Genomic DNA, 25,020 nt, shown 5'->3' with positions numbered 1-25,020 from the left:
GATGCCGCCCAGGGGGTCGGTTCCCCCTCGGAGGCGGGGGCTCCGCCGAGGCCGCCCCGGTGCCGGCGCCGGCCCAAGGTCAGCCCCGCAGCCCCGCCGAGCCCCCCGCGGGGCTCCGAGCCCGGGCCAGGCCGCTCCCCGCACAGCCGGGGCCGCTGGGCGCCCGCTACCGGGAAACCCCCGGCCCGGCCCTGCCGCCCACAGGAGGGGGGGGGGAGGGGGCGCGCCCAGGCCGAGGCCTTGGCGGGGCCGTTCCGCCGCCCGCTCCCCGAGGCGCCGGGGCCCTGCCGCCGCTGCCGGGCCGGGCCCGCCCGGTAGGCCAAGGGCAGTGCGGCGCGGCAGGTGCCGCCGGGCGGCGGCGAGGCGAGGCGAGGCCCCACCGCGCCGTTCCCCCCCCCCCCCGCGTGCCCCCGCCGCCGCTCACCGTGCGCGGCCGGGCCCCGAGGCCGCTCCCGGAGGCCGCTCCCCGCCGCCAGCGGCCCCGACGCACCGAGCGGGCGGCGCGGCGCGAGCGCGACCCCGCGCGGGCACGTACCTGGGGGCGGGGCCCGGCGGCGCCTGGCAACCGGCGGCACGAGCGCGCCGCGGCCAATCGGCGCCCGCCGCCCGCGCCGGCCACGCCCCGCTCCCGGCCCCGCCCCACCTGGCCGCGCGCGCGGCACCGCCCCCCCCTCCCCGCGCCCTGCGGCCGGCCCGCCCCCGCCCGCCAGGCCACGCCCCTACCCAGCAGGCCGCGCCCCCACCCACCCGGCCGTGCCCGCCCATCAGGCCCCGCCCCTACCCACCGGACCACGCCCCCATCGTCAGGCCGCGCCCCACCCAAACGGGCGCCACCTCCACCCAACAGGCCCCGCCCCCATCAGCGGGCCCCGCCCCTCCTCTAGGCCCCGCCCCCCGCCCGGCAGGCCCCGCCCCCACCCAGCAGGCCCCGCCCCCGCCCGCCAGCGCCATGCCGGCGGTGCCGCGGGTGCTGCTGGCCCTGGCCGTGGCCGCGGCGCTGGGCGCAGGTAGGGCCCGGGCCGGGGGCCGCGGGGCCGGCGGGGGCTGGGCGGCGCTGGGCAGCCCGGGCGGGGCCCGCGGGCCGCAACGTGGGGCTCGCCCCACCCCCCTCCCCCCCCCCCCCCCCGGCCGTCCCCGCGCCCCCCGGTGCCCAGCTCCCGCCGCGCTCCCCAGGCTCCCGCTCGCCCCTCAACGACTTCCAGCGCCTGCGAGCCACCGAGCTGCTGCCCGTGCCCCCCGAGGCGCCGCCGCCCGAGCCGGGCCCGGCCGAGCAGTGCGCCCAGCGCTGCGCCACCAGCCCGGCCTGCCGGTGAGCCACGGCGCGGGGCGAGCGCGGCTGCGGCCCCGTGCCCCGTGCCCCGCGCCCCGTGCCCCGTGCCAGCCCGCTGTCGCGCCTCGCAGGGCCTTCCACCACGAGCGGCAGAGCCAGCTGTGCCAGCTGCTGCCCTGGACGCAGCACTCGCCCCGCGTCCGGCTGCAGAAGAACATCCACTGCGACCTGTACCAGAAGAAAGGTGGGCCGGCGCCGCGGCTGCGCGCCGGGCACCCGCCGCGGGGCTCCCCGGTGCCCGCACGGCTCTGATGCGGTGCCCGGCTCTGCCCAGACTACCTGCGGGAGTGCATCGTGAACCATGGCACCAGCTACCGCGGCACGCGGGCCACGACGGAGAAAGGTCTGCGCTGCCAGCACTGGCAGGCCACCACGCCGCACGACCACAGGTGCCACCGTGCCCCCTGCCGCCCCCAAAGCAGCTGCGGGCACCGGCTCTGGGCAGCACGGGGCGATGGGACACGGGACGGGACAGCGTGGGGCGATGGGCTACGGGGTGGGGGCAGCACGGGGGCAATGGGGCACTGACGGGGGGTGGCACAGGTTCCTGCCGTCCGCACGCAATGGGCTGGAGGAGAACTACTGCCGCAACCCCGACCGGGACAAGCGGGGCCCGTGGTGTTACACTGTCGACCCCAGCGTGCGGCACCAGAGCTGCGGCATCAAGAAGTGCGAGGATGGTGAGCGCCGTGCCCCAGGGACACCCCGTGCCGCTCGTCCCCGCCACCACTGAGGCCACCCCCCCGCTGTTGGCAGCTGTCTGCATGACCTGCAACGGGGAGGATTACCGGGGCTTTGTGGACCGCACCGAGTCAGGGACCGAGTGCCAGCGCTGGGACCTGCAGCACCCGCACAAGCATCCCTTCCACCCCGACAAGTACCGGCCCGGGGGCGCGCAGCCACGGTGGTGACAATGAACGCTTGTCACCCTCAACCACTGCTCCCCATCTCTTGCCCAGGTACCCCGAGAAGGGTCTGGATGACAACTACTGCCGCAACCCTGACGGCTCCGAGCAGCCCTGGTGCTACACCGTTGACCCCGCGCGGGAGCGCGAGTATTGCCGCATCCGCGTCTGCAGTAAGTCCCCACTGGTGGCACCTGCAGGACTGGGGCCGGCTGTCCTCGGTGCCACCCTCACCCCGCTGTTCTCTGGCCACGCAAGCAGAGAAGCGTCCGCAGCCCCTCAATGTCACCACCAGCTGCTTCAGGGGGAAGGGCGAAGGCTACCGGGGCCAGGTGAACGTCACCGTGTCTGGCATCCCGTGCCAGCGCTGGGACGCCCAGGCACCCCACCGGCACCACTTTGTGCCTGAGAAGTACCCATGCAAGTAGGTCTGGTGGGGCAGGATGGGGTGGCCGTGGACAGCACCCGCGGGCATGGGCACGCACGTGGCTGCTCTGCCAGGGACCTGCAGGAGAACTTCTGCCGCAACCCCGATGGCTCGGAGGCGCCGTGGTGCTTCACCACCCGCCCCAGCGTCCGCGTTGCCTTCTGCTTCCACATCCGCCGCTGCGACGACGAGCTGGGTGCTCAGGGTGAGCCCCGCTCCCCTGGGCCTGTGGGTGCCCCCATCAGAGCGCCCGCCTGTGACAGAGTGCTCCCTGCCTGCCCCCAGAGTGCTACCACGGCCACGGCGAGATGTACCACGGCCACGTCAGCAAGACGCGCAAGGGCATCACGTGCCAGCGCTGGGACGCCCAGACACCCCACGTGCCCCAGTGAGTGTGTGCAGGAGCCTCCTGGGGGCTGGTGCACAGGGACGGGGACGGGGACAGCGATGGCGACTCCGTCCCGGCAGGATCTCTCCCGCCACCCACCCTGAGGCCCACCTGGAGGAGAACTACTGCCGCAACCCTGACAACGACAGCCACGGCCCCTGGTGCTACACCATGGACCCCCGCATGCCCTTTGACTACTGCGCCATCAAGCCCTGCTGTGAGCCCTGGCCCCGCTGAGCCCCGGCTGCCCCGTGGCGTGGTTGTGGCCACCCCGCTGCAGCCACCCCCTTGCTTTTCTCTCCGCAGCTGGCAGCGCGGTGCCATCCATCCTGGAGAGCATGGGTAGGGACAGGGGGATGCTGGGTGGCACGCGGCGGGCGCGGACGCTGCCAGCTGATGCCTTCTGTGCGCACAGAGGCAGTGACGTTCGAGCAGTGCGGCCGGCGGGACGAGAGGCTGCAGCACAAGGGGCGCATCGTGGGCGGGCAGCCCGGCAACTCGCCGTGGACCGTCAGCATCCGCAACCGGTGAGCGGGCGCCCCGCGTGCCAGCACTGCTGCGCCGCCGGCCGGGCACCCACCCTAGCTGCCCTCCCTCGGCGCCTGCAGGGCCGGCGTGCACTTCTGCGGCGGGTCCCTGGTGAAGGAGCAGTGGGTGATCAGCATCCGCCAGTGCTTCTCCTCCTGGTGAGCTTGGGGACAGCATGCAAGGCACCGGGCACCACTGTGCCCTGATGTCCCCGTCCTGCAGCGACGCGGACCTGTCCGGCTACGAGGTGCACCTGGGGCTGCTGTTCAAGGACCCCGGCCCTGCAGACCCCGACCTGCAGGCCATCCCCATCGTGCGCATCTTCTGCGGTCCCTCTGAGTCCCACCTGGTGCTGCTGAAGCTGGCGAGGTGAGCAGCCGAGCCCAGTGCCCTGGCGCTGTCGGGGCTGGCGCCACATCCCCCCTCCCGTCCCTCCGCAGGCCGGCCGTGCTGAACAAGCGCGTGGCCCTGATCTGCCTGCCGCCCGAGCGCTACGTCGTGCCTGCGGGCACCACCTGCGAGATCGCCGGCTGGGGGGAAACCAGAGGTACCCGATGTGGGCAGCCCCAGCCACGGCATCCCCCTGCAGCGGTGTCCCCTGCCCGCAGCATCCCCTGCCCGTGCCGTTCCCATGCAGTGGCACCTTCATGCCCACAGCATCCCCGTGGTTGTCGTGTCCCCCTGCTTGCAACATCCCTTGCCCATAGCATCCTCTGCTACCCACGGCATCCTCTGCCCGCAGCAACCCCCTTCCTGCAGCATCCCCCTGCCCATCCCATGACAACCCCTTCTCATGCCCTCCCCCTTCCGTGCCATCCCCCGCCGCCGCCCCGGGGGCTGGCTCCCTGCAGGCACGGCGGACAGCCGCGTGCTGAACGTGGCCCAGCTGCCAGTGCTGGCCCACGGCGAGTGCCAGGCGGCGCTGCGTGGGCGCCTGAAGGAGAGCGAGCTGTGCACCGCCCCGCTGCGCACCGGCGTGGGCGCCTGCGAGGTGAGTGGGGCCAGGGGCTGTGGGGCCAGGTGGGCTCGGGGCCACCCCCACCCCCCAGTATGGGGGTCACAGCGCTCTTTTGGCCCCGCAGGGAGATTACGGAGGGCCCCTGGCCTGCCTGACCGCCGACTGCTGGGTGCTGGAGGGGGTGATCACCCCGTCCCGTGTCTGCGCCCGCACCGACCAGCCCGCCCTCTTCATCCGTGTCTCGCTCTACGTCGGCTGGATCCACAAGGTCATGAAGATGGTCTGAGCCGGGCTGCGGGCAGCTGGAGGGGTGGCACCCCCCTGCCTGCCCCCCCGATCCCAATAAAGGGAGTGGAGCCAGCCTCTGTGTTGCAGCGTGGCCAAGATGCACAAGACAGCACTGCACGAGGTGGCACACGTTTATTTAGAGGCAAGCCCACATCCCCATTTCCATCCTGTGCCATCACTTGCTCCATTCTCCTCTGGTCCCGGTGCCATCCCCAGGACCCCCAGTCACTCCAAGGCCAGCACAGCCACAGGGCCACTGCAGGTGCTAGGGGCTGTGCCGGGGCTGTCTCAGGTGTTGGAGGAACCAGCGGGCACAGTTCCCAAAAACATCAGCCTCCGTCTCTGTGCCTGCCAGCGCATGGCCGCCCTCCGGGTACCACAGCAGCCTGGGGGTGGGCAGGGGATGCTCAGCCGGCGCCCCAGGGCTCCCTGCCTGCTCCCCCCGACCCCTGTGCCCCACTCACCGTGCCGGCACCCCACTGGCCCGCAGCACCCGGTACAGCTCCAGCGCCTGCGTGGGGCTGACCCGCCGGTCCCGGGCACCCACACACAGCAGCACCGGTGCCCGTACCTGCGGCACAAGCAGTGGTGGGTGCTCAGTCCCCATCCCTGGACCCGCCGCGTCCATCCCCGTGCTGTACCTGGTGCACCTGGGCAATGGGCGAGCGCTGCAGCATGGTGGCTACGTCCTCGGCACGGGGCACCCGCTCAAAGGAGTAGGGCAGCCCCAGGGACACATAGCGCCTGCAGGAGGGAGGCGGGGGGGGGTGACGTGGTGCCCGTGGCACGGAGCGACACAGCACGGCGTGGGGTGGGTGACTCTCACCAGTCGGGGATGTCGGAGGTGCCCAGCAGGGCGGGCAGGTTGGAGACGGGGTTGCGCAGGGCGCACGCCTGGTAGCGCTTGGGCTCGCGGGCGAGGAGGTGGAGGGCGATGAAGGCTCCGTGGGAGCCGGCGAGCAGGGCCAGGCGGCGTGAGTCGAGGGGCTCGCTGCGCAGTGCCTGCTCCACTGCCAGCTGCAGGCGTGGGGCACCCCGCTGTCAGCACCCCACACCGCCAGCACCCCGCACCCTCAGCACCCTGTCCCAGTGCCCCCCCACCTGTGTGTCCGCCACATCCTGCTCACCCACGCGGGACAGCAGTGAGTCGATGCTGGCCTGCCCGAAGCCCAGAGAACCGCGGTAGTTCACTGGGGAGATAGGGTTTGTGGGGTGCCACATCCCCAGCGTGGCGCGGGGGACACCCGGAGCCGGGGTCCCCAGCACTTACCCAGGAGCACAGCGAACCCCAGCCGGCACAGTGCGGCCATGCTCGGGCGCCAGCGGGCATCGAAGACAGCATGAGGGCCACCTGGGGACAACAGGGATATCACTTGGGGTGCCACCAGCAGCGCAGGGATGTCCCCGTTGCCCCCTCACTCACCGTGGGGGCACACAACGAGGGGGTGCGGTGCCATGCTGCCCGCTGGGCTCAGCAGCAGCGCCTCGAAGGGCTGGGTGCCTGCACCGAGGAAGGGGCCCTGCTCAGCCCCCACTGTCCTGGGTACCTAGTGCCCCCAGACCCTTCCCGCCCCCCTCCACCCAAGGGCCCCCAGCACCCAGTAGCAGCTGGGTGCTTGGGGGCCCCTGGGCGCTCACCATGCGGAGCAGGGCTCTGCCCGCCGCAGGGTGGCCGGACCATCAGGGTTTTCCAGGTGATGCCGGGCACTGTTGGGGCATCCTCCACTGTCACCCAGCGCAGGGACAGCTCCTGACCCAACGGTGGCAGCTCTGCCACGACCTGGGGACAGGCGCTGAGTGGCACCGGGGCACCCCTTTCCCTCGGCAAGGTGTCATCGGCACCTTGCATGGCCCCGGTGCGGCACAGTGCTGTGCCACGGTGCTGCTCACCAGGCGGGGTGGGCGATGTGGGGCTGAGCAGGTGGCCACGAGCAGGTCCCACTGGATGGTGAGCAGCTCCCAGCAGCCTTCGGGTGACCCTGGAGACAACAGCACCCCGATGGGCGCCAGGGCTCATCCTGACTTGCCAACGCACCGCGAGCAGCCAGGCGCAGCGTACCGGCAGTGAGGTTGGTGACAGCGGCTGCCTCCGTGTCCACAAGCAGCAGGTCCTGCGAGGGGACAGAGCGTGGGATCCCGCATCACCATGGGGGCTGTGTCGCAGCCCTGCTCCATCCCTGTCCCCCAGCTCACCGTGCGGCTCCGCTGCGGGGTGCCCAGCAGGGCTCGCCGGCTGTCGGCTGCCCAGCACCGCGGCGGCAGCTCTGCGGCATAGATCCCGGTGAAGGCTGCGAGCAGGGCAGGGCACTGCTGAGCTGGGGCGGTGGCCCCCAGCACAGGGGGGGGCATCCGACCCCCCAGCAGCACCCAGCCCCGCTGGCTGCGTGGCTCTCACCACCCGTGGGCTCCTGCACCACGTCAAGCACCGTCACCGTCTGCCGTGTCTGCCAGGTGAGCTGGGGAGAGCCAAGCCCCGATGGGGAAACTGAGGCACGGGGGATTTGGGGACCGAGAAGGGTTTTGGGGACCGCTCCTGTCCAACGGGGAGGGGTGGCCCAGCACGCGCGGTCCCCCTCACCATCCGCAGCTGCAGGCACTGCCGGTGGGGCCCTCCCACGGCCCCCTCCAGGTAAAGCAGGCGCCGGCCGTCGGGGCTCAGCCGGGGCGAGCAGGCGGCACGGGGCTGTGCCGACAGCAGCTCTGCGGGCAGCGGGGTCAGTGCCACGGGAACACTGGGGACCAAGGGCACCCCGGTGTCCCCAGCACTCACCGCAGCGCCCGCTGGCCACTTCCAAAAGGAAAATGCCCGACCTGGGAAGGAGGAGCGACCCAGTCAGCGCTCCGTGGCTATGTCCAGCCCTCACCGTGCTGGCACGGGGTGGGCATTGCGGCTGCACCGGGGGGGGCTCACCTCCTGTTGGAGCAGGCGCTCAGCCCCAGGCGGAAGGGCTCGTGCCACCAGCCCACAAACACCACGCCGGTGTCATCCGGGGACCACAGAGCCTGCGTGAGAGCTGGGCTTGCGCCGGAGCCATGGGCCATTCCCACTGACCCCCCAGGGCTCTGCCCCCCATCCTGACCTGGCCGGGGGAGACGTGCTCGGGGACACCCTCCAGCACTGAGACGCTGCTGCCCTCGATGTCCAGCACGCAGAGCACGGGGACGCTGCAGGTGCTCAGCGCCTCCCCCCAGTCCTCGTGGTACACGAACTGCTCGCCCTGCTCACGGCATGCGTGGCATGGTCACTGGTACGCTCACCATGCGCATGGCACACTCACGGGAAGCTCGCCACCCACCTCCTCCTCCTCCTCTGCCAGCCTGGCTGCCCCCGGCACAAGCCACGGGCTGGGTTTTGGTGGCCTGGGCTGGCTCCTCTCGGCCACATAGAGCAGCCGCGTCTCCGAGCGGGACCAGGCCAGGCAAGCAAAGGGCCCTGGTGCGGGGACAGGCTGCCAAAGCCCAGCGTGGCATGGGCGCAGCCAGCGGGGCCACCAGCTGTGCCGCCCTCACCTGCACCCTGGGAGTATTTCGGGAGGGGGCCCTACCCTCTGTGTAGACCCTGCTGTGCTTCCCCAACGCTGTCAGGTCCACGCCGTGGCTGCGCCCGCAGCCATCCCACACCTGGGCGAGGGGGGGCTCAGCACGGGCACGCCATGCCCGCAGCACCCACCTCCCCAGCGAGCCCCGGGCACCTGCGTTACCTCCAGCAACTCATGGCCCTGCAGCGGGCAGCGGGTGAGCACGGCGCGGCGCTGCCCCGACGGCGAGTCCTGGCTGAGAAGCCTGCGGGCGGCAGGGAGGCTGCAGCCACGGGCACGGCCGCGCTGCCCCGTCCCGAAGCCCAGCCGCGAGCCCTACTGGTTGCGGATCTCGGCGCTGAGCGCTGCCTGGCTGGCAGTAAGGCCGCCGCCAGCGTGCTGCAGGCTGTAGTGCCGGCTGAAGCGCAGGAGCCGCCGGCGGCGCAGGTCTGGCTGGCTGCACTCTGTGGGACGGGGACGTCAGCGCCCGCCCGTGCCGAGAGCGCCGGGGGCGCGCGAGCCCCAACTCACCGGTGTAGAGGCGGAAGGCCTGGCCCCCTGCCGCCGCACCCAGCGCGGCGCGGGTGATGGCAGGGAAGTGGCTGAGCTCCCGGTAGCAGGAGCCGGGGTGGCTCTGCCGCCCCCCTGCCGGCTCCCCCAGGCTTTCCGTGCCCCACCGTCTCCCCGAGGCCATGGGGCCGCTCCGCCGCCGCGCTGGGCCGCCGGCGTCTGCAGCTCCACAGCGGGGCAGGGTGCCAAGGCATGTGCAGGCCGCCCGGCTGGGGCCAGTGCCAGACCCGCTGCCTTGTGCGCACCCAGGAGGGGCAGCGGGGTGCTGGGAGCTGGCACCGGGACATCTCCACCTTCTGCTGCGTGACCCCGCCGTGGTCACGAGGCACCATCACGGACAACCCCAGTGCTGAGCTACACTGTTTATTGGGGAGTGACAGCGCCGGGGCCCTCTCAGCACCGCAGGTGCTCGAGCAGCCACTGCACGATGTTCATGAAGCCGTCGGCTTCAGCCTCGACGCCAGCCAGCGAGTGGTTGTTCCCTGGGTACCAGAGCAGCCTGCAGGGCAGGGGGGGGGGTTAGCGCCGTGCCCGCAGCCCGCTCCCCAGCACCCAGACCCTACTCACCGCGTGGGGATACCCCGAGCCTTCAGGGCACGGAAATACTCCAGCCCCTGTTTGGGGGGCACACGGCGGTCGTCCTCCCCCAGCATCAGCAGCACGGGCGTGCGGACCTGCGGGGGGCACGGCTCAGCGCTGGTGCCGCAGGCGGGTGCAGGGGACGGGATGGGGACGGGGCTGTACCCGGTCAATGTAGCGTATGGGTGACTTCTGCAGCATCTCCGTCCACTGGGCTGGGTCCGGCAGGGCAGCCGGCACGTAGGGCAGCCCCGTCTCCGTCAGGCACCTGCGGGCGAGAGGCAGGGGGGCACATGCAGGGCCGGGGTCGGGGGGAGCCGGGGGGCGCAGCACTCACCAGTCGGGGATGTCGGTGGTGGTGACCATGGAGGCAATGTTCACCACGGGGTTTCGGACCACGCAGGCGTGGTAGGTGTCGGGGAACTGCCCGATGAGGTGGCACGCCAGGAAGCCTCCGTGTGAGCCGCCCACCAGGGCCACCCGGCTGGAGTCCAGCAGCTCCTCCTGCAGCACCCGCTCCACGCAGAGCTGCGACCGCAGGGGACATGCACCGAGGTGGGGACATGCCCGCACCCGGGTCTCCCTCCCTGGGGGCACCCACAGGGCGAGGGGGCTCGCACGTCTGCCGGGACCATACCTGCACGTCCCGCACGTCCTGCGTGCCCACGTTGCCCGGCAGGGAGTTCACGCTGTCCTGGCCAAAGCCCAGCGAGCCACGGTAATTCACTGGGCAAGACGGTGTCAGAAACCTTCCGACCCCCACCCCGGACCCTGTGGGCACTGTAGGGGTGCCATGCCCCGCCGCCCCCCCTGCTCACCCAGCAGCACGGCAAACCCCATGCGGCAGAGCACGGCAGGGTACAGCATCCACCCGGCAGAGAAGACGGCGTGGGGTCCCCCTGCGAGGGGCAGGCAGTGCGGTGACACCGCGCGGCCACAGCCAGCGCTGTGGGGGGGGGGTGGTGGCAGGGGGCAAGCTCTCACCGTGGGGCATCACAACCAGGGGGGGCTTCTGGGCAGTGGGACCCTCGCTTGGGCGCAGCAGGATGGCATCGAAGTCCAGGCCCCCTGCAGGGATGGTGGAGGCTGGGTCAGGGCTCAGCAGGGACGGGCGAGAGCCCTGCCGCCTCCGGTGCTCACCGTACTGGGGGTGCTCCTGCTCCGGGGGGGGCTGCAGGGTGCGGATGCTCCAGCTGATGCTGGGCACAGGGGGTGCATCCTGCAGGCACACCCACTGCACCTGCGCCTCCTGGCCCGCGCTGGGCAGGACGGCTACTTTCTGCGTGGGGAGAAGCAACAGTGCCAGCGTCCAGGGGGGCTGGGGGTCACTGTGGGGACAGGGACGTCACTGTACCAGCGTAGGGGGGCAGCTCGGCGTGGAGAACTTGGCCACTAGGAGGTCCCGGTCAATGGTGAGGACAGACCAGCTCCCCTGGGGCGCCCCTGGGGAGGACAGGAGGGTCAGACCTGCAGGCAGGAGCAGCCCCAGCCCCAGCCCCAGCACGGCACAGCACAGCACAGCACGGCACTCACCGGCTGTCAGAGAGGTCGTGGCACCCGTCTGCGTGTCCACCACAAACACGTCCTAGGGGCAGGAGGGCAGAGTCCAGCCCGGCACCGTCACAGCCCCGCCACGTGTCCCTGGGCCCCACAGCCCCTTACCTGCTGGCTGCGCTGGGCCGTGTCCAGCACAAGCCTCCGGCTGTCGGCCGCCCAGCACAGCGCCGGCAGAGCGCTGCAGTAGATGCCGGGGAATGTGCCTGCAAGGGGAGCGTCGTCGCTCAGCACCCGCAGCGCCCCATCTCCCCAGGCCTCCCCGCGGGGCTGTACTCACCCCACGCCTGCCGCGGCACGGCCTCCAGCACGGTGCGGGTGTGCTCGGTGTACCAGTCGTACTGCGGGAGACATGGGCCAGCGGGGCTTTGTCGGGCCTCATCCTGCCCATCAGGGTGGGGGCGGCACCCCCCTGCCCGCCAGCCCCCTCTGAACCCCCCGGGCACGTTTTGGGGCCGAGCTGCTCACCATGAGGAGGCGGCTGCACTGCTGGTGGGGGCCCAGGGCGCTGTTCTCCAGGTAGGCGATGCGGCACCGGTCGGGACTGAGCCGCGGGGACCACACGGCCCTGGTGTCCTCCGAGAGCAGCTCTGCAAGGGGACGAGGGGACGCTGAGAGGCTGCAGGGGGCCTGGGCACCAGTGGGGCCTGGGGGCGAGCCACTCACCACAATTCCCACCCGTCAGGTCCACGTAGAAGAGTGCCGAGCTGCCGGGGAGAGGCGGACTGTCACTGTGGGGCGGGCTGGGGGTCCCCCAGGGCTGGGGGTGGCCGGGGAGAACAGGCACTCACCGGCGGTTGGTGCAGTGCCGCAGCCCCAGGCGGAAGGGCTCGTGCCACCAGCCCACAAACACCACGCCGGTGTCATCTGGGGACCAGAAGGCCTGCCCGGAAGGAGACAGCGCAGCTCAGTGACGGCATCTCCCATTTCCCACCACCTCCCGCGTCCCCTCTGTCCCCCATCCTGACCTGGCCAGGGGAGATGTGCTCGGGGACGCCCTCCAGCACCGAGACGCTGCTGCCCTCGATGTCCAGCACGCAGAGCACGGGGACGCTGCGGGTGCTCAGCGTCTCCCCCAGTCCTCGTGGTACACGAACTGCTCGCCCTGCAGCACGGCCCCATCAGCGCCAGCTGCGGGGCAGGGAGCCCTCGCCCTGGGGGTGGCGGGGGCCCACCTTTACAGGCGCGTCCGGCTTCTTGGGGCGCTCCAGGTCCTCATCGGTGGTGCAGTCCAGCTCCGGCGCTTTGCTCTGGAAGAAGGACTCGGCCTTGGGGCGCTTCTTCTCCGCCACGTACAGCAGGTGGGTCTCCGAGTGCGACCAGGCCAGGCAGCCGAACTGGTCTGCAAGGAGGGTCAGGCACCAGCTGCCCTGTCCCCAGGGTCCCCCAGGGCCACCCCACCCCTCGTTCCTCACCGTCATCGTAGACGCTGCCGTGCTTGTCCAGCGCTGTCAGATCGATGCTCTTCACCTTGCGGTTCTGATCCCACACCTGGGGACGCAGGCACGGGGGGCAGCCCGAGCCCCCGGCCCCTTCCCTGCCGCGGCCCCCCCGGCCCCCAGCTCACCTCCAGGAACTGCTTCTCCTTCTCCTTCTCCTTGCCGGCGGCCTTGCGCAGGACGGCCTTCAGCGCCCCGCTGGGGGACTCGCGGCTCAGCAGCCTGCGGGAAGGCGCCCGTCAGCCCCACGCCTCCAGCGGCGCGGGGACCCGGGGCACGCGGGGACCCACTCGTCCTTGATCTCGCAGCAGGTGCCGGCGGGCCCCGCGTAGACGATGGAGGTCCCGTCGTGGAAGACGAGGTACTGCCGGCAGGACTTGATGCTCTCGGCCCGCGCCAGGTCCCGCTGCGACCACTCTGCGCAGGGACGGGGGGACAGGGTGAGCACCCACGACGCCCCCCTCCCCGCGTCCCCTTCGCCCCGTCCCCATCCCCGTACCGGTGTAGAGGCTGCAGTACTTGCCGCCGTACTGGGTGGTGACGTCGGGGCCCAGGCAGGCGGTGCTGAGCCCCGGGTGCTGGCTCAGCTCCCGGTACAGCCCCGCGACCTCCTCCAGGCTGGGCAGCACCTGCGGGACCTGCGGGCTGGCTGCGGGGCACGGGGCCGGGGCAGGGACCAGGGACATGGGGCAAGGCTGGGGGACCAGGGTACGTGGGGAGGGGGCTCTGGGGGTGCCAGGGCATGTGGGGGGCAGTTATTGGGGTACCAGGGCATATGGGGGGGTGCTATTGGGGTACCAGGGCATATGGGGGGGCTATCAGGGTACCAGGGCACTGGGGGGCAGTTATTGGGGTCCCAGGGCACACTGGGGGGCTGCCCTGGGGGTACCGGGGCAGGGGGCGCGCTGCTCTGGGGGCACAGAGCACCGTGGGGCTGGGCTGGGGCTCCCAGGGCACACGGGGGGAGCCTGCGGGGCCCGTGCAGGCACCGGGGGGGGTTCCGGGGACGGCGGGGGGGGGGGAGGCAGCGACGGGGCCGCGCACGTGCCGGGCCGGGCCGGGCCCCCCGGTGACGTCACCCCCCCCCCCCCCAGCCCCTCACCACCGGCTCCATGTCGCGGCGTCGAGGGGGGGGGGGCGGCACCGGCGCTTCCGGGAGGCGGAGCGGGGCGGGGCGGGGCGGGGCGGGGCGGGGCGGCCGCCCCCCCTTGGCCGCGTTGCGGCGCCCCCTGGCGGGCGGCGGGGGCGGTGCGGGGGGGGGACCGGCCTCAACCCCCCCCCCATCCCCGGGTCTCCCCGGGGCAGGCACGAGGCGGAGCCGGGCGCGGGTTCAGACCAAGTCCTTTTTGTTTTATTCCGTTCCCACAGAAACACCTGGGGGGGTGGGGGGGGGGGCGACTCGTGGTACGCGGTCACGACACGGCGGCGGCACGGGGGGGTCACGACGGGTCTCACAGGGCACGGCACACACGCACACCGTCACAGCGGCCGGGGGGGGCACGCGCCTCGTGGGGCACGGCAGCCCCCCAGGGCCCCCCAGCCCCGGGCGGCCAGCCGGCGGTGTGCTGGGCAGGGGGCCCGGGGGGGTGTCCGGAGGGTCCGGGGGGGCCCGGGGGGGTGCGGGGGTCCCGGTCCCCGCGTGCCGGTTACACACTGTACACGTATTTACAGCGCTGGAGCGGGGGGAGCTGCGGGGCGGCGGGGGGCACCCGCGGGGTACCCGCGTGGGGCTGGGGGAACCGCGGGTCCCCGTCCCACGGCCCCCCGGGCATCTCCCCCCGGCCCCTACAGCGGCCAGGTCCTCTGTATTCGATACAGCGATGAACCGATGGAGAAGGAGTAATAATAATAGTTTTAAATAATAATTTAAAAAAAAAAAACAACAAAAAAGAGTCCAGGCAAAGAACAGCAAGCACTGGAACGCGGGTGAGACCGTGCAGAGAAGTAGCAAGCCATGCTCTACAACAGGACGGACGGTCACGGGCGCTACGGCGACCCTTTGGCAGCGTGGCCCTCGGCGGGTCGAACATGCCACGAACTGGAGCTTGATACGCACAGGTGGTCGAGAGAGGAGGTACCCGGTTTGCAATGACACCCTTGCACGCGACGTTGGAGCTATCAGCTATCGACGGGTCTCGTTCCGGAGTCGTGTTATTTCGTTGCATAGAACATGGGACGGGGCGCGCAGGGCGCTGCCGCCCGTGCCGGGCACCGGGGCGGCGCTGCCAGCGTGCGGGGGGCAGCGGGACGTGGGGGCGAGGACCGGAGCGGCCAGGCGCACCACAGACATCTCCTGCTGGCGGGGTGAGCGCGGCCCCCTGGCCCCTCCGCCGGTCCGAGCAGGCCCCCGCGTAATGGCTTAAGAAGGACTTGAATTGCACAGTAAGAGGAAGGATATTGGCAGAGGCGAAGCTCTCCTGATCTTGTTCCGTGGATTGTGCTCTTTTGTGGCCTCCTGCACTCTATTGCTTCTACAAACAACAGCCCATGTGCTAACTCATCGCACAAAGCAAAGAGGGAAGAGGATTTGGTATAAAGTCAAATAAAAAATCAATGAAATGAGCCCAAAGAAACAAAAAAATGGAAAAAAAAAAAAAAAGCCCGTCCCCTCCCCTCCCCCCAACGACGCCCCCTGCCCCCCCCCGGTGCAGATGAGGTATACACAGAAATCAAAGTGGGATGATTAAGGCTGTTCTTCAAAGAAAAGGGGTGCCCGGCAGCGGGGCGCGCCGGCTGCGTGGCGAGGGCAAGCGTGGCCCTTTGAATGCTTTGAATGGCTTCAGGGCAGCGCCCGGTGTCGGCAAAGGCCAGCCCGCGTCTGCGCTGCCTGTCAGAGTCCTATGGCCTCGTATTTCGGTAGTGAAACAGTGTTAGGTCCTAACGGGGCGCGCTGACTCCCCGGGGGGGGGAGCAGGCTGCAGTGCAGGGGGGCCAAGGGTCCGGCAGGACAGAGGGGACGGAAAGGTGGCCCTCGGCTCGCGCGGAGGGGAAAAACCTATGAAGATGCCAGAGCTGGGGTTCGGAGGGAGCAACTCTGCGTATAATCTTGAGAAAGGGCCGTGGGTCCCGGCACAGCCCCTCGGCATGGGGGTGGTCCCCCCTATGTGTGTCGCGCCGGAGCTGCTCGCCGCCATCTGCTGCGTGACGTCCAGCACCCAGGGTGTCACCCTGCTTTCAAAAGCTGGTGAGAGACAGAGGGAAAGGGGTCAGCCCGCGCGCAGCCACGTCCCCACAGGGAGGTGATGCTGCCATCCGGCTGGGCGGCTGCGCGACAGGAGGTGACGGGGTCACCACGCCACGAAGGGCTGCTGGGGGAGCAGCTGGAGCAGCTCCTGGTGCGGAGCTGGGAACGGCACCGAGGGGCGACTCACCGTTATACCCAGAGTCTGGCGCCGCGTGCTGAGTCCGCTGGCTTCTTCATAGGTTTTTCCGCTGCAACGACTCGATCTCCACTCGCTTCCCCAGCTCCTGCGGCGGGAGGGCGTCAGGGCACGGCAGGGCAGGGACACACCGGGGCGCGGCATCGGCGCCGCTGAACTCACCTTGTGCCGTTCTCACCAGAACGAAGTGAATTTCTTGCCAAAAGCTGACACCGCTGTGGGGAAGCCAGAGAAGCGTGAGGATGGAAGCATCCTGATGCATCCCATGCCCGCAGACCCCAAACCAAAGTCATCGGACTGTGATGCTTGCGCATCCCCAGCCGTCGGGAGCAGCGCATCCCGATGGAGGCTCCCGGCCACCCCTGTGGTGCCTGACCCCGTCTCAGTGCATCACCGTCTGCGGGGTGCACCCTTACCTTCAGTCAGTTTGCCTGCTTGTTCTGCTGCCCCTCCTGGCAGGATTTTGGAGAAAACGCTCTCTCCTTCCACCCCAGGCTGCCCTGTGCCTGTGCTGGCGGGGCCACGGGTCCCGGCTGCCCTCGGCCCAACCTTGCTGTCTGCTGCGGGACAAAAGAGGCTGCCGTTAGCAGGGAAAGGCCCCGTGTGGCTGACCCCGTGGGGGGGCCAGGCAGCCAGGACGGGGGCCAGCCCTGTGCCGCTGGGCGCACTGACCTGCTGCTCCTGGGGGCTGAGCCGTGGGCGCTCTCCCCAGCTGCTGCGGCACCTTCACCGCGGGTTTGGATGCGTCTGTCTGCTCCACTTTCTGCTGCGAGGCAGAAAATGCCTTTCAGCTCTCACCCTCCCAGCCGGGACAGCAGAGCAGAGCATCCTTTAGGGTAGTCCGGGCGGGACGTGATCCAGGGCTTGCTGTGGCAATGCCCGTGTACTGCTCCCCGGGGAAAAAACGCAAAATGCTGTGGGAAAGTGGCCCCACAGCCCCAGAAGAGGCAGGGGCGCAGGGATGTGCACCCTCCCAAAGTGTGCCATCTGGGGTGGCACGTGCATGGATTATGGCTCCCCATATGGGTCCCCAACCCTTCCCCTGCTAGCTCCCTGGCTGCAGCAGGGGCTTGCAGCAGACCCAGCCGTGCCCATACTCACCTGTGGCCCTGGGTGCCCACCCGGCTGTGCGTGCAGTGTGGCCGGTGCCTTCCCTGCAGCCTGGCCTGTCCCTGGCTGCTGCTGTGGTGGCCGGGACGAGGCGGGTCCCTGTGTCCTGGGCTGTGCCGAGCCCGCCGGCTGGGCAGCCTGCCTCGCTGCCGGCTGCTGCCGAACTGCCTGCTGCCCAGCCTGCGGCTGCCTGCCCGCCGGCTGCTGTGCGGGTGCTGGTGCCTCTGGCTTCTGCGCCGGGGTGGGCGTCCCGTGCGGCTGCGGCGTCTTCGGCGTCTTCTGGGGCTCGGCACCGTGGTGGTGCGTGGCGGGCCGTGACGGTGGGGCGTACTCAGAGGCGTTGGGGCCATACGGTGCTGGGGCGCGGGGCTCGGGCTGCTGCGCCTTCTTGGTGGTGGTTGGCGGCGCGTGGCTGCGGGGCTCGTGGCGGCCAGGCTCCCGCGGGTGCTGCTTGGCCGAGCGGCGCGGCTGCTCGTCGTGGCGGGAGGAGGCAGCGTGGCGCCCGTACTCGCCATGGTGCCGGTGCTCACGGTGCTGGGGGTAGTCGTCATGCTGCCACGGGTCCTCGTCGGGCAGCTCATCATAGTCGTGGTAGGTGTGCTTAGCCGGGGGTCTCTTCTGCGAGGAAGAGTGGCCGCCGTAGTGCCTTACCCGCTCTGACCGCACCTCCCTGGGCTTATCAAACCAGTCTGTCTCCTCCTGACCCAAATGATAGGCTTCAGAAACCAAAAACAAACCACAGTCAATCTCTCGCTCCGCAGGTGGGAACGCAGCCCGGGCTGAAGCCATGCAATGAGGCAGGAGAAGGCAAGCAGCTCGTGACACACACAGGGGACAGCCCGCGCCGGCAGGGATGGGATGGGGCACCGCGCAAGCACCGGGCAGCACCGGCGAACATCAAACACCCGGACAAGGACTGGAAAGGGGGGAGGAAGGCACGTGTCAAGCAAACTGAGGCCGTGAGAGTGTCTCTGCAGACGAGCATGCCCCGGGGAAGCGCCATGCTCTGGGTGCTCACCACCATGGGTAGCTGTTACCTTCACTGTCCGAGACAACGCAATGGGAATCGTCCATGCCGTAGCCCTCCTCATGCTTGTACGAGTGGTTCCTTGGCACATCTTTGATGTGCTCTTGCACATCAGGCAACGAGTGGCTGGAGCAGAACTGGGAGCAGGGGTCCCCCGATGACTGTGGGCCAGGGCCCCCCGCCGAACGTGACCCCCCCACTGACTTCCCCAGGGGGCTGATGGGGCTCTCCTCCTCCGAGGGCTGAGTGCGAACCGGAGCTCGTCCCCGGCTCTGGCTCATGCTGAGGGATGAGGGTTTGGAGCTGCCCTTCTGGGACCTCTCTGCGCCCTCCCGCTCGTAGGACTTGCTCCGGCTGACTGTGTCACGGCCAGAGGACTTCTCCAGCCCATAGCCAGAGGAGCGAGTTCTGCTGCCAGCAGAGTAGACCCGCTCCTCCTCGTCCACCAGGTCCCGGCTGGACACGCCATAGTACTTCTGCTGCTCGTAGACATTCTTCTTGAGGCCATAGGTAATCTCGTCCTGCAGCTTCTTGGCCCTGGAGGCCACATTGCTGCTGCTGACCGACGTTGTCACAACGTAGGAGGCCAGGTCTGACTCCACGTCTTTGGCTTCTTCTATGGGAGAGAACTTGGAGATCTTCTGCTCCATGCCCTGCTTCCTGTGCTTGCTGCGCTTAGAGGAGACGACGGCGGGTGCCAGATTCTTGGATGAATGCTTTGGCAGTGCCACGCCGGAGCCATGCTTGTCCGCTCGCGAGGAGTGCCGGTACTCACCATCCCCGTAGTAGTAGGAGCCCGCAGAGCTCCCCGACACCCTGCCGTTGCTCTCCACGCCCCGGTGGTAGCTGTTCTTCCCGCGATGCTCGGGGCCGTGGTGGTCATAAATATCCTCCTCGGACTCCTCCTCTGCTTTGGCATAGCAGCAGGGCCGGCCGGAGCCCTCGGCATCCCCCAGCTCACTCTTCTCTTTGCCGTGGCGGCCGTTGGCGCCCGTGCCCACCGGCTCCGCTTTCTGCCCATCCACTGCTGGGCTCTCCTTGGTGAGTTCGCTGATGTCCTCGATCATCACGTAGTTACGGGGGATGTTCTGCTCCAGGCTGGTGTAGAGGGATTCAGAGGAGAAGCTGGCTGACGGGCCCTGCGTGACTCCAACTCTCTCAGCTGGACGGGCCTCGGGTGCCTTGTACTGCTCGTAGCCACTGCTCACTGCTGCGGCGCTGAAGGTGGCGTCGGGGACGGCGGAGGAGCTGGTGGCCGTGCCGATGACCTCGTAGTTGGTGGGGATCTTCTGCTCCAGCTCAGCCAGCGAGGTCTGCCGTGGCTTCTGGTGCGTGTCTGACGGGCTCTGGAAGAGCGCGGGCTGCGCTGCAGGCACGCCGGCTGTGCCAGCGAAGGCGCCCTGGGCTTGGTAGGGGTTTTGGGGCCGGAAGCCCGGCTGGGCCGGCGTGCCCAGCTCCGTGTACGCGGCCCCGGGGGCCGGGAAGGCGCTGGGTGAGGCGAAGGCAGGCAACGGGGCAGCCTGCAAGCTGTCCTGTGCGGTGCTGGCAGCGGGGAACTGGGGGGGCTGCGGGTGCGTGGGCTGGAAGGCGGGGGGCCCCGGCGGGGCCGGGTAGGGGTAGGCGCTGTAGGAGGCGGCAGCAAAGTCGGGGTACTGGCCGGCGGGCGCGGGGCGCAGGCTGGCGCTGTCATAGGCGGCGAGGCGCAGGCTGTGCAGCTCGCTGTCTGACAGGTAGTCCCGGCGGTCGGCCAGGCCACGCAGGTAGGGGTGGTCCCGCGTCCCCCGGTCCTTCAGCAGCGACTCCTTGCGCTGCGTGATGCCCAGCTCCAGGTACTTCAGCTTGGCGTCGATCTCCTTCTCCTCCTCGTCCAGCTCCGCCTGCTTCTTCCGCAGCTTCGTGGACTCATGCTCCACCAGCTTCAGGTCACGGTCCAGCTCCTTCAGCAGGCTGGCCTTGGTGACCGGTGCCCCGGGGGGGGCCTTGGGGGCCAGGCTGCCCAGGTAGAGCTGGGGGGTGGCCGGGCTGCCCAGGGGCACGTGGGGCTCCTCAGGCGGCGGGCTGGGCAGCGTGCGCTTCACCTTGCGCGCCAGCGGGCTCGACTGCAGCCCACCCACCTGCAAAGGCAAGGGAAACCCATCAGCAGCGCGGGTGGCGGTCGCCCAGCCCCCTGGGGCAAGGCAGCGCTGCCAGCGTGGCTGTGCAGACCGGACGAAGGCCCCGCACGCGTTCCCTCACGCCCCGAGAAAGCGGCGTTCACATAAAACTGTAATAAATAGGATGGAAGTAACAGGCAGGGCACTTTCTATGAATAATTACCAGGAGTGGCAGTGAGCCAAGTGTGAGGCTGGCTGTGGGCGCTCCAGCAGAGGAGCACCGCCGAGCACTACGAAGATCCCTGCACTTTGCAGCAGGGCTTGGAAATGTGGCAGGAGAGTGGCTGCACGGGGTCTGCTGAGCCAGGGGCTCTCCGAGGGCTGCGTTTTCCTGCTGCACCCCAGGCGGGGCAGCTCGTGTCTGGGGACACCAGGCAGCCCATCCCTTGCTTGCTCTTCCCCTACACTGCTGCAGTAAGGAAGGGCTTTGCCAGGTTGTGCCTTGGTTTCCCCACTTGTGAAATGGGGCTGCTTGCAGATGGGAGCGAGAGCTGCTGCAACCCAAAACTGAGCTGCATGTTGTGCCTGCTTTTCGGGAGAGGAAGGGGACCCAGCTGGGGCAACTGAAAACCCAGGCTTGCCTGTGGGGTGGCAGCTCCCATCCGTCTCTCCATGGACAAGCTGTGCCACCCACGGAGCTCCACGGCCCCCCTGAGTACCCACAGACCTGGAGGAACCTCCTGCTGCTCGGCTTGGAGCCACGTGTCCATGCACACGGGCTGCCATCAGCTGCTGCAGGGAGCCAACCTTTTAAAATATTAATTGCTGCCGCACTAATGAAACTGAAATGGCCTGAGGTGCCTCCTGGAGCTGGTCTCCTAGGGAAAGTCTATTTATTGCAGATCGAGAGTGTGTCAGGCGGCTGCGTGCCCAGCGCTGCCCCTCTTCTGACAGTGCTGAAATGTCATCAAAAAAGGTTCAGCTCGGGTCAGCGTGGTCAGGCACACCCAGGAGGAGGATGTGGAGCGGGGACACACCTGTCCCCAGTGAGGAGAGACGTCCACCAAGAGGGGACGTGGGTGCGTGCGACGCACAGGGACACACTGCTCTGTCAGCGGAGGAACCCTCGGGGCAGGTGCCCGAGCAAGACCCCGTGTGCGTGTACCTGGGTGCCTGGGAGCAGCGGGTGCTGGTAGAGGGAGAACCTGTCCTTGCCGGCCTCCTCCGAGGTGGGGCTGATGGGCTTGGGGTCGGACAGGGAGCGCTGCATGGTCTTGATGGGGCGCGGCAGCGTCTGCTGGCGCTGGGCCGAGTCAGCGAAGTGCTTCTGCGGCGGGACGTGAGCCTTGTTAAGCCGCTCGCTGGTGGCGAAGGAGGACTCCAGGAGGCGGTGCGGGGACAGGGGGGACACGGGGGAGTAGAGGACCTGGGGAGAGCGGGGCGGCTGGCGGGTCACCAGCTGGGAGAGGGAATCAGCTGGCAGATGGGACTGGTACCCGATTTCCAGGGGGTCTGGCTTCTTCTTCTCAAACTTGCCCAGGGTCTGCTGCCGGACAGCATGGGGGTCCAGGGGGCCCGTGCTCACCATCTGCATGTTGGTGGAGTAAGGGGTGATAGTGGTGGGCACCGTGAGCTGGGGCACCACGATGCCGGGCTGGGGGGGAGGCTCGGGCTCCGTCTGGCAGGCGAGGCTCTCGCCCCGCTGCGTCTTCTCCGGGGCCGAGATGTACTTGACGATCTCCACGCGGGGGTCGTGGGTGGTGATGTGGATGGAGGGAGAAACACGGAGGAGCTGGTCGGGCTCTGTCTGCACAGAACAGTCGCTGATGGTCTGGATGCCGATGCTGGCCGTGCAGCGTGTGGCGCCGTCCGCCTTGCCCTCGGCGCTGGCCTCAGCGTGCCGCGATGGCCGGGAGCGCCGGCGCCGCACGGGCTGCTCCCACTCCCCGCTGTCCTCCTCGTCCGTCTGCACGCTGCAGTCAGTGCTGCGCCGCGACCGCCGCCGCCGTGACAGCAGGTACCGCTCCTCGCCATCCTCCTCGTCCGTCTGCACGCTGCTGTCTGCTGTCTTCCTTGCCGCCTCCTTCTCGTAGGCGTCCCGCAGCCGTGGCATCGAGTTCCTTTTCTTGATGCCCCGGCCAGGCTCCCAGGGCTCCTCAGCTTGTAGCGACATGTCCGAGGCTGAGCTGCTGAGAGGCCTCTGTGGCGCAGGGTAGCGGGGGCCGGCAGCACCCTCCGGCCCCCCGGGCAGCGCTTGGCTGGGTGGGGGCCACCCCTGCCCGTTGTGTGCTGGGCCCCGTGGTGCCTCAGTGGGTCCCTCGGGTGGGCGGGTGGCAGGCTCGGCAGTGCTGGGGAAGGTGCTCTTCTGCCTCTTCTGCTCCTCCAGCTGCTGCTGCAGCTGGTGCTGCAGCTGGTGGATGTGCTCGAGCTGGAGGCGCTGCTGGGCCAGCTGCTCCCGCTGCAGCGCCAGTTGCGCGTGCCGCTCCTCCTGCTGCTGCTGCAGCACCTGCTGCTTGATGCACTGCAGCTCCTGCAGCTCCCGCTGCACCAGCAGCTGTTCCTTCTCCCGGTGCCGCTGCAGCTCGGCGCGCTCCCGCTCCAGCTCCTCCTGCAGCCGCAGCTGCCGCAGCTTCTCCAGCTCCACACGCTCCCGCTCCAGCTGCAGCACATGCTCCTGCTGCTTGCGCTGCCGCTCCTCCTCCCGCTCCCGCTCCTCCCGCTGCATCCCCTCCAAGGGTGGCTTGGACAAGGGGGCTGCCTGCCCGCCCTCCTTGGCGCCCACTGCCGGCCCCTCGGCGCGGGGGGTAGCCCCCGAGGCCTCTGCTCTCTGCAAGCCAGCAGCGGGGCCGGCGGGGGCTTTGGCGGTGGGGCCAGTGCCTGCCGTGGCACTGACCGGCTTGCCCAGGTAGACGGGCGTCTCCATCAGCGAGGAGGCCGGGAGGCGGCTGGGGGCCGGGTAGCGGTAGAGGCTCTGCGGTGCCAGTGGGACGCGGGGGGTGATGACAGGCACCCTGGCCAGGCTGGCCAGAGGGACGGCGGCCACGCCGGCCGGGCCGTAGGGTCGGTACAGCCCGCGCAGCATGGGTCGCAGCACAGAGGCTGGTTGGGTGGTGATGGGCAGCGTGGAGGCGATGGGAGTGTTGATGGTGGAGTAGATCATGCCGTCAGCCGCCCGCACGGTGGCGGAGGATGGGAACATCTGCCTGATGGCGCCCAGGCGCATGCCGGGCACGTTGTACTGTGCCAGGCTGCCAAAGCCCTGCCGTGCCTCGGGGACATTAGGGTTGAACATCCCGCCGGGTTTTGGGGCCACGGCACCCCCCGGCTGAGCTGCCAGCCCCCCGCTGCCGCTGCTGGGGCCGTAGGGCAGCATGTCGGGGCCATTGGCATGCCGGCCCCCGTACTGGTCCATGGAGTTGAGTGCGGCACACATGCGGCTGATCTCGCGTGCAGTCGTGGCGCTGTAGTGGGCCAGGCTGGACTCCTGGAAGCTGGCCAGGTCCCCTCGGGGCGAGTAGCGGTAATCGGAGTAGATATTGGAGGCCGAGCTGTACCTCCTCATGGGGAGTGGGTGGCCCAGCAGCTCTGTGGGCTGGCGCAGGTCGGAGAAGGAGCCGTACTGCAGCCCCTGGCCCAGGTACCCCCCCTCAGCAAAGCCGACGCTGTAGGAATGCTTCATGGTGCTCAAGTCCACGGCAGCCTCACTGGCAGGGAAGGGCTGGTCCCCCTTTGGGGGGTAGTAGTTCATCCCGATTTCGGACAGGTTGGTGTCTGACATGGAGGAGTAGAGCCTCCCAAAGGTGCCGGTGGGGTAAAACTTCTGCTCCTCGTAGAGAGCAGGCGCTGGCTGCTCCCGGTACGGGAAGGTCTCCGGCAGCTCCGGCTCCCTGCTGCCATAGAGGGGCCCACCAGCCTTCCTGCTGGGGACCGCATCCCCAGCCTTCTTCTCCGGCATCTTGGAAGTGGGGTTGAACGCACCAGTGCAGCTGCTGCCGAAGGGGAACTTGTAGACCACGTCACAGCAGGCCACCTGGCTCTCTGCCTTCACACCCGTGAGGTCCAGCACATTGGCTGGGGGCTCTTCCTTCAGCACTTTGGTCACCGGGCCGCCTGCCATGTCCTCCACCTGCACCATCATCACTTGGGACTTCTTCCCTCCCAGGGCAAGGAGAGGGCTCTGGGTCTTCAGCTCCACTGGCACTGCCCGGTACAGCTCCGAGCCCTGCTCCTGTGGGAACGGCTGAGGGAGGCCGCTGACGCTCTGCGCGATACTGGTCTGCGTGATGAGCACATCCTTCTTCACCATTTGGCTGGGCAAACTGTACCTTGAGAACTTCGCCTGGGGAGGAGCAGCCGGCTCGGGCTTGCCAGCAGGTGTGGGGCCAGCTGCCCCGCTGACTCTAACAGCACCCGTCTGCATGCCCTGCTCTACCTGCTTCACCTGCGCCAAGCACACCGGGCTGCCGGTTCCCTGCCCAAAGTCCATCCGGCTCTGGAAAGGGTCTCCGTAGACCACGGGCTGCTTGGGCTGGGAGATGAGCATCGGGGAGGCGATGGCGAGGCCGGCAGTGCTGGCGGCTGCAATGATGGCATGGGGCTGCTCCTGGGCGTTGAGGTTGATGATCAGGGGCTGGATGGCCGTGGACTGCCGGCTTGGGATCTGGTCCAAGGTCAGGCAGTACTTCCTGGCCTCGGTGGCCAAGGAGGTGAGATCCATGCCTTGGTCTGTTATGATGATGGGGGCGGACTTCAGAGCAGTTCGCAAGTCCACGGCACTACCACTCTGCACCTTGGGCCCCGGCTCGACCCGGGAGGTGCCGGGGATGGAGGAGATGCGGCACAGCGAGATGTTCTCCGCCGGGAGCGCTCCCCAGCCGTACAGCCCTGCGATGCTGTCAGCGCCTGAAGTCACAGGCACCTTCTGGG

The 25,020-nt window shown here is 69.4% G+C and overlaps 5 protein-coding genes across 15 annotated transcripts in view; 1 reads left to right on the top strand and 4 right to left on the bottom strand.

Moving 5' to 3' along the window:
- Positions 1-594, bottom strand: part of DAG1 (dystroglycan 1) — a 43,712-nt gene extending 43,118 nt beyond the window's left edge. For 3 of the 10 annotated variants that reach the window (XM_035558225.2, XM_035558227.2, XM_035558223.2), the window contains exon 1: positions 425-537. The gene's annotated coding sequence lies outside the window, so the exon portion shown is untranslated. Of the gene's footprint in view, positions 1-424 lie in introns of all 10 variants that reach the window. The other 7 variants (XM_050712835.1, XM_050712838.1, XM_050712836.1 and 4 more) reach the window with 6 other exon arrangements.
- Positions 595-922: 328 nt separating this feature from the next.
- MST1 (macrophage stimulating 1) lies at positions 923-4,897 on the top strand. Of its 2 annotated transcripts, none has more exons than XM_035558268.2 (18): positions 923-1,007; positions 1,174-1,309; positions 1,402-1,514; positions 1,605-1,719; positions 1,874-2,010; positions 2,087-2,207; positions 2,290-2,408; positions 2,497-2,659; positions 2,737-2,867; positions 2,948-3,050; positions 3,131-3,267; positions 3,357-3,392; positions 3,466-3,577; positions 3,659-3,736; positions 3,801-3,947; positions 4,019-4,125; positions 4,430-4,569; positions 4,661-4,897. In XM_035558268.2, the coding sequence occupies exons 1-18, from the start codon at positions 950-952 to the stop codon at positions 4,820-4,822; spliced, it is 2,115 nt and encodes a 704-aa protein (XP_035414161.1). In that variant the 5' UTR covers positions 923-949; the 3' UTR covers positions 4,823-4,897. The 2 variants fall into 2 exon arrangements, with proteins under 2 accessions (XP_035414161.1, XP_035414160.1); XM_035558267.2 differs by having other exon boundaries at positions 2,494-2,659.
- Positions 4,898-5,042: 145 nt separating this feature from the next.
- LOC118253670 (acylamino-acid-releasing enzyme) lies at positions 5,043-9,036 on the bottom strand. The gene is made up of 21 exons (XM_050712689.1): positions 8,874-9,036; positions 8,683-8,806; positions 8,526-8,607; positions 8,370-8,445; positions 8,097-8,257; positions 7,905-8,042; positions 7,736-7,827; positions 7,595-7,635; positions 7,403-7,524; positions 7,220-7,280; positions 7,018-7,112; positions 6,884-6,935; positions 6,715-6,803; positions 6,463-6,604; positions 6,248-6,325; positions 6,095-6,175; positions 5,926-6,014; positions 5,651-5,841; positions 5,466-5,568; positions 5,289-5,395; positions 5,043-5,210 (listed from the first exon to the last, which is right to left on the bottom strand). Exons 1-21 carry the CDS (start codon positions 9,034-9,036, stop codon positions 5,090-5,092), a joined length of 2,208 nt encoding a protein of 735 aa, XP_050568646.1. The 3' UTR covers positions 5,043-5,089.
- A 223-nt stretch (positions 9,037-9,259) lies between these two features.
- LOC118253669 (acylamino-acid-releasing enzyme-like) lies at positions 9,260-13,644 on the bottom strand. Its single transcript, XM_035558259.2, is given in 23 exon segments — positions 9,260-9,411; positions 9,480-9,586; positions 9,657-9,759; positions 9,829-10,019; positions 10,129-10,217; positions 10,310-10,390; positions 10,476-10,559; positions 10,632-10,770; positions 10,846-10,934; positions 11,025-11,076; positions 11,154-11,251; positions 11,326-11,386; positions 11,514-11,635; positions 11,712-11,752; positions 11,837-11,928; positions 12,014-12,117; positions 12,120-12,150; positions 12,221-12,387; positions 12,461-12,536; positions 12,613-12,706; positions 12,775-12,901; positions 12,984-13,113; positions 13,587-13,644. Coding segments are annotated over 23 exon segments (2,196 nt in total). The 5' UTR covers positions 13,599-13,644; the 3' UTR covers positions 9,260-9,305.
- Positions 13,645-15,892: 2,248 nt separating this feature from the next.
- Positions 15,893-25,020, bottom strand: part of BSN (bassoon presynaptic cytomatrix protein) — a 72,842-nt gene continuing 63,714 nt past the window's right edge. Inside the window, exons 6-12 of the mRNA XM_035558257.1 lie at positions 21,260-25,015; positions 18,012-20,115; positions 16,966-17,690; positions 16,533-16,630; positions 16,281-16,417; positions 16,027-16,079; positions 15,893-15,952 (exon numbers count right to left, since the gene is read on the bottom strand). Of these exons, the coding sequence (XP_035414150.1) occupies positions 16,039-16,079; positions 16,281-16,417; positions 16,533-16,630; positions 16,966-17,690; positions 18,012-20,115; positions 21,260-25,015 (6,861 nt within the window). The 3' untranslated portion in view covers positions 15,893-15,952; positions 16,027-16,038. The remainder of the gene's footprint in view (positions 15,953-16,026; positions 16,080-16,280; positions 16,418-16,532; positions 16,631-16,965; positions 17,691-18,011; positions 20,116-21,259; positions 25,016-25,020) is intronic.

This window comes from Cygnus atratus, chromosome 10 (assembly GCF_013377495.2).
Source record: "Cygnus atratus isolate AKBS03 ecotype Queensland, Australia chromosome 10, CAtr_DNAZoo_HiC_assembly, whole genome shotgun sequence".
NCBI lineage: Eukaryota > Metazoa > Chordata > Aves > Anseriformes > Anatidae > Cygnus > Cygnus atratus.
This window is presented reverse-complemented; position numbering and strand designations above follow the sequence as displayed.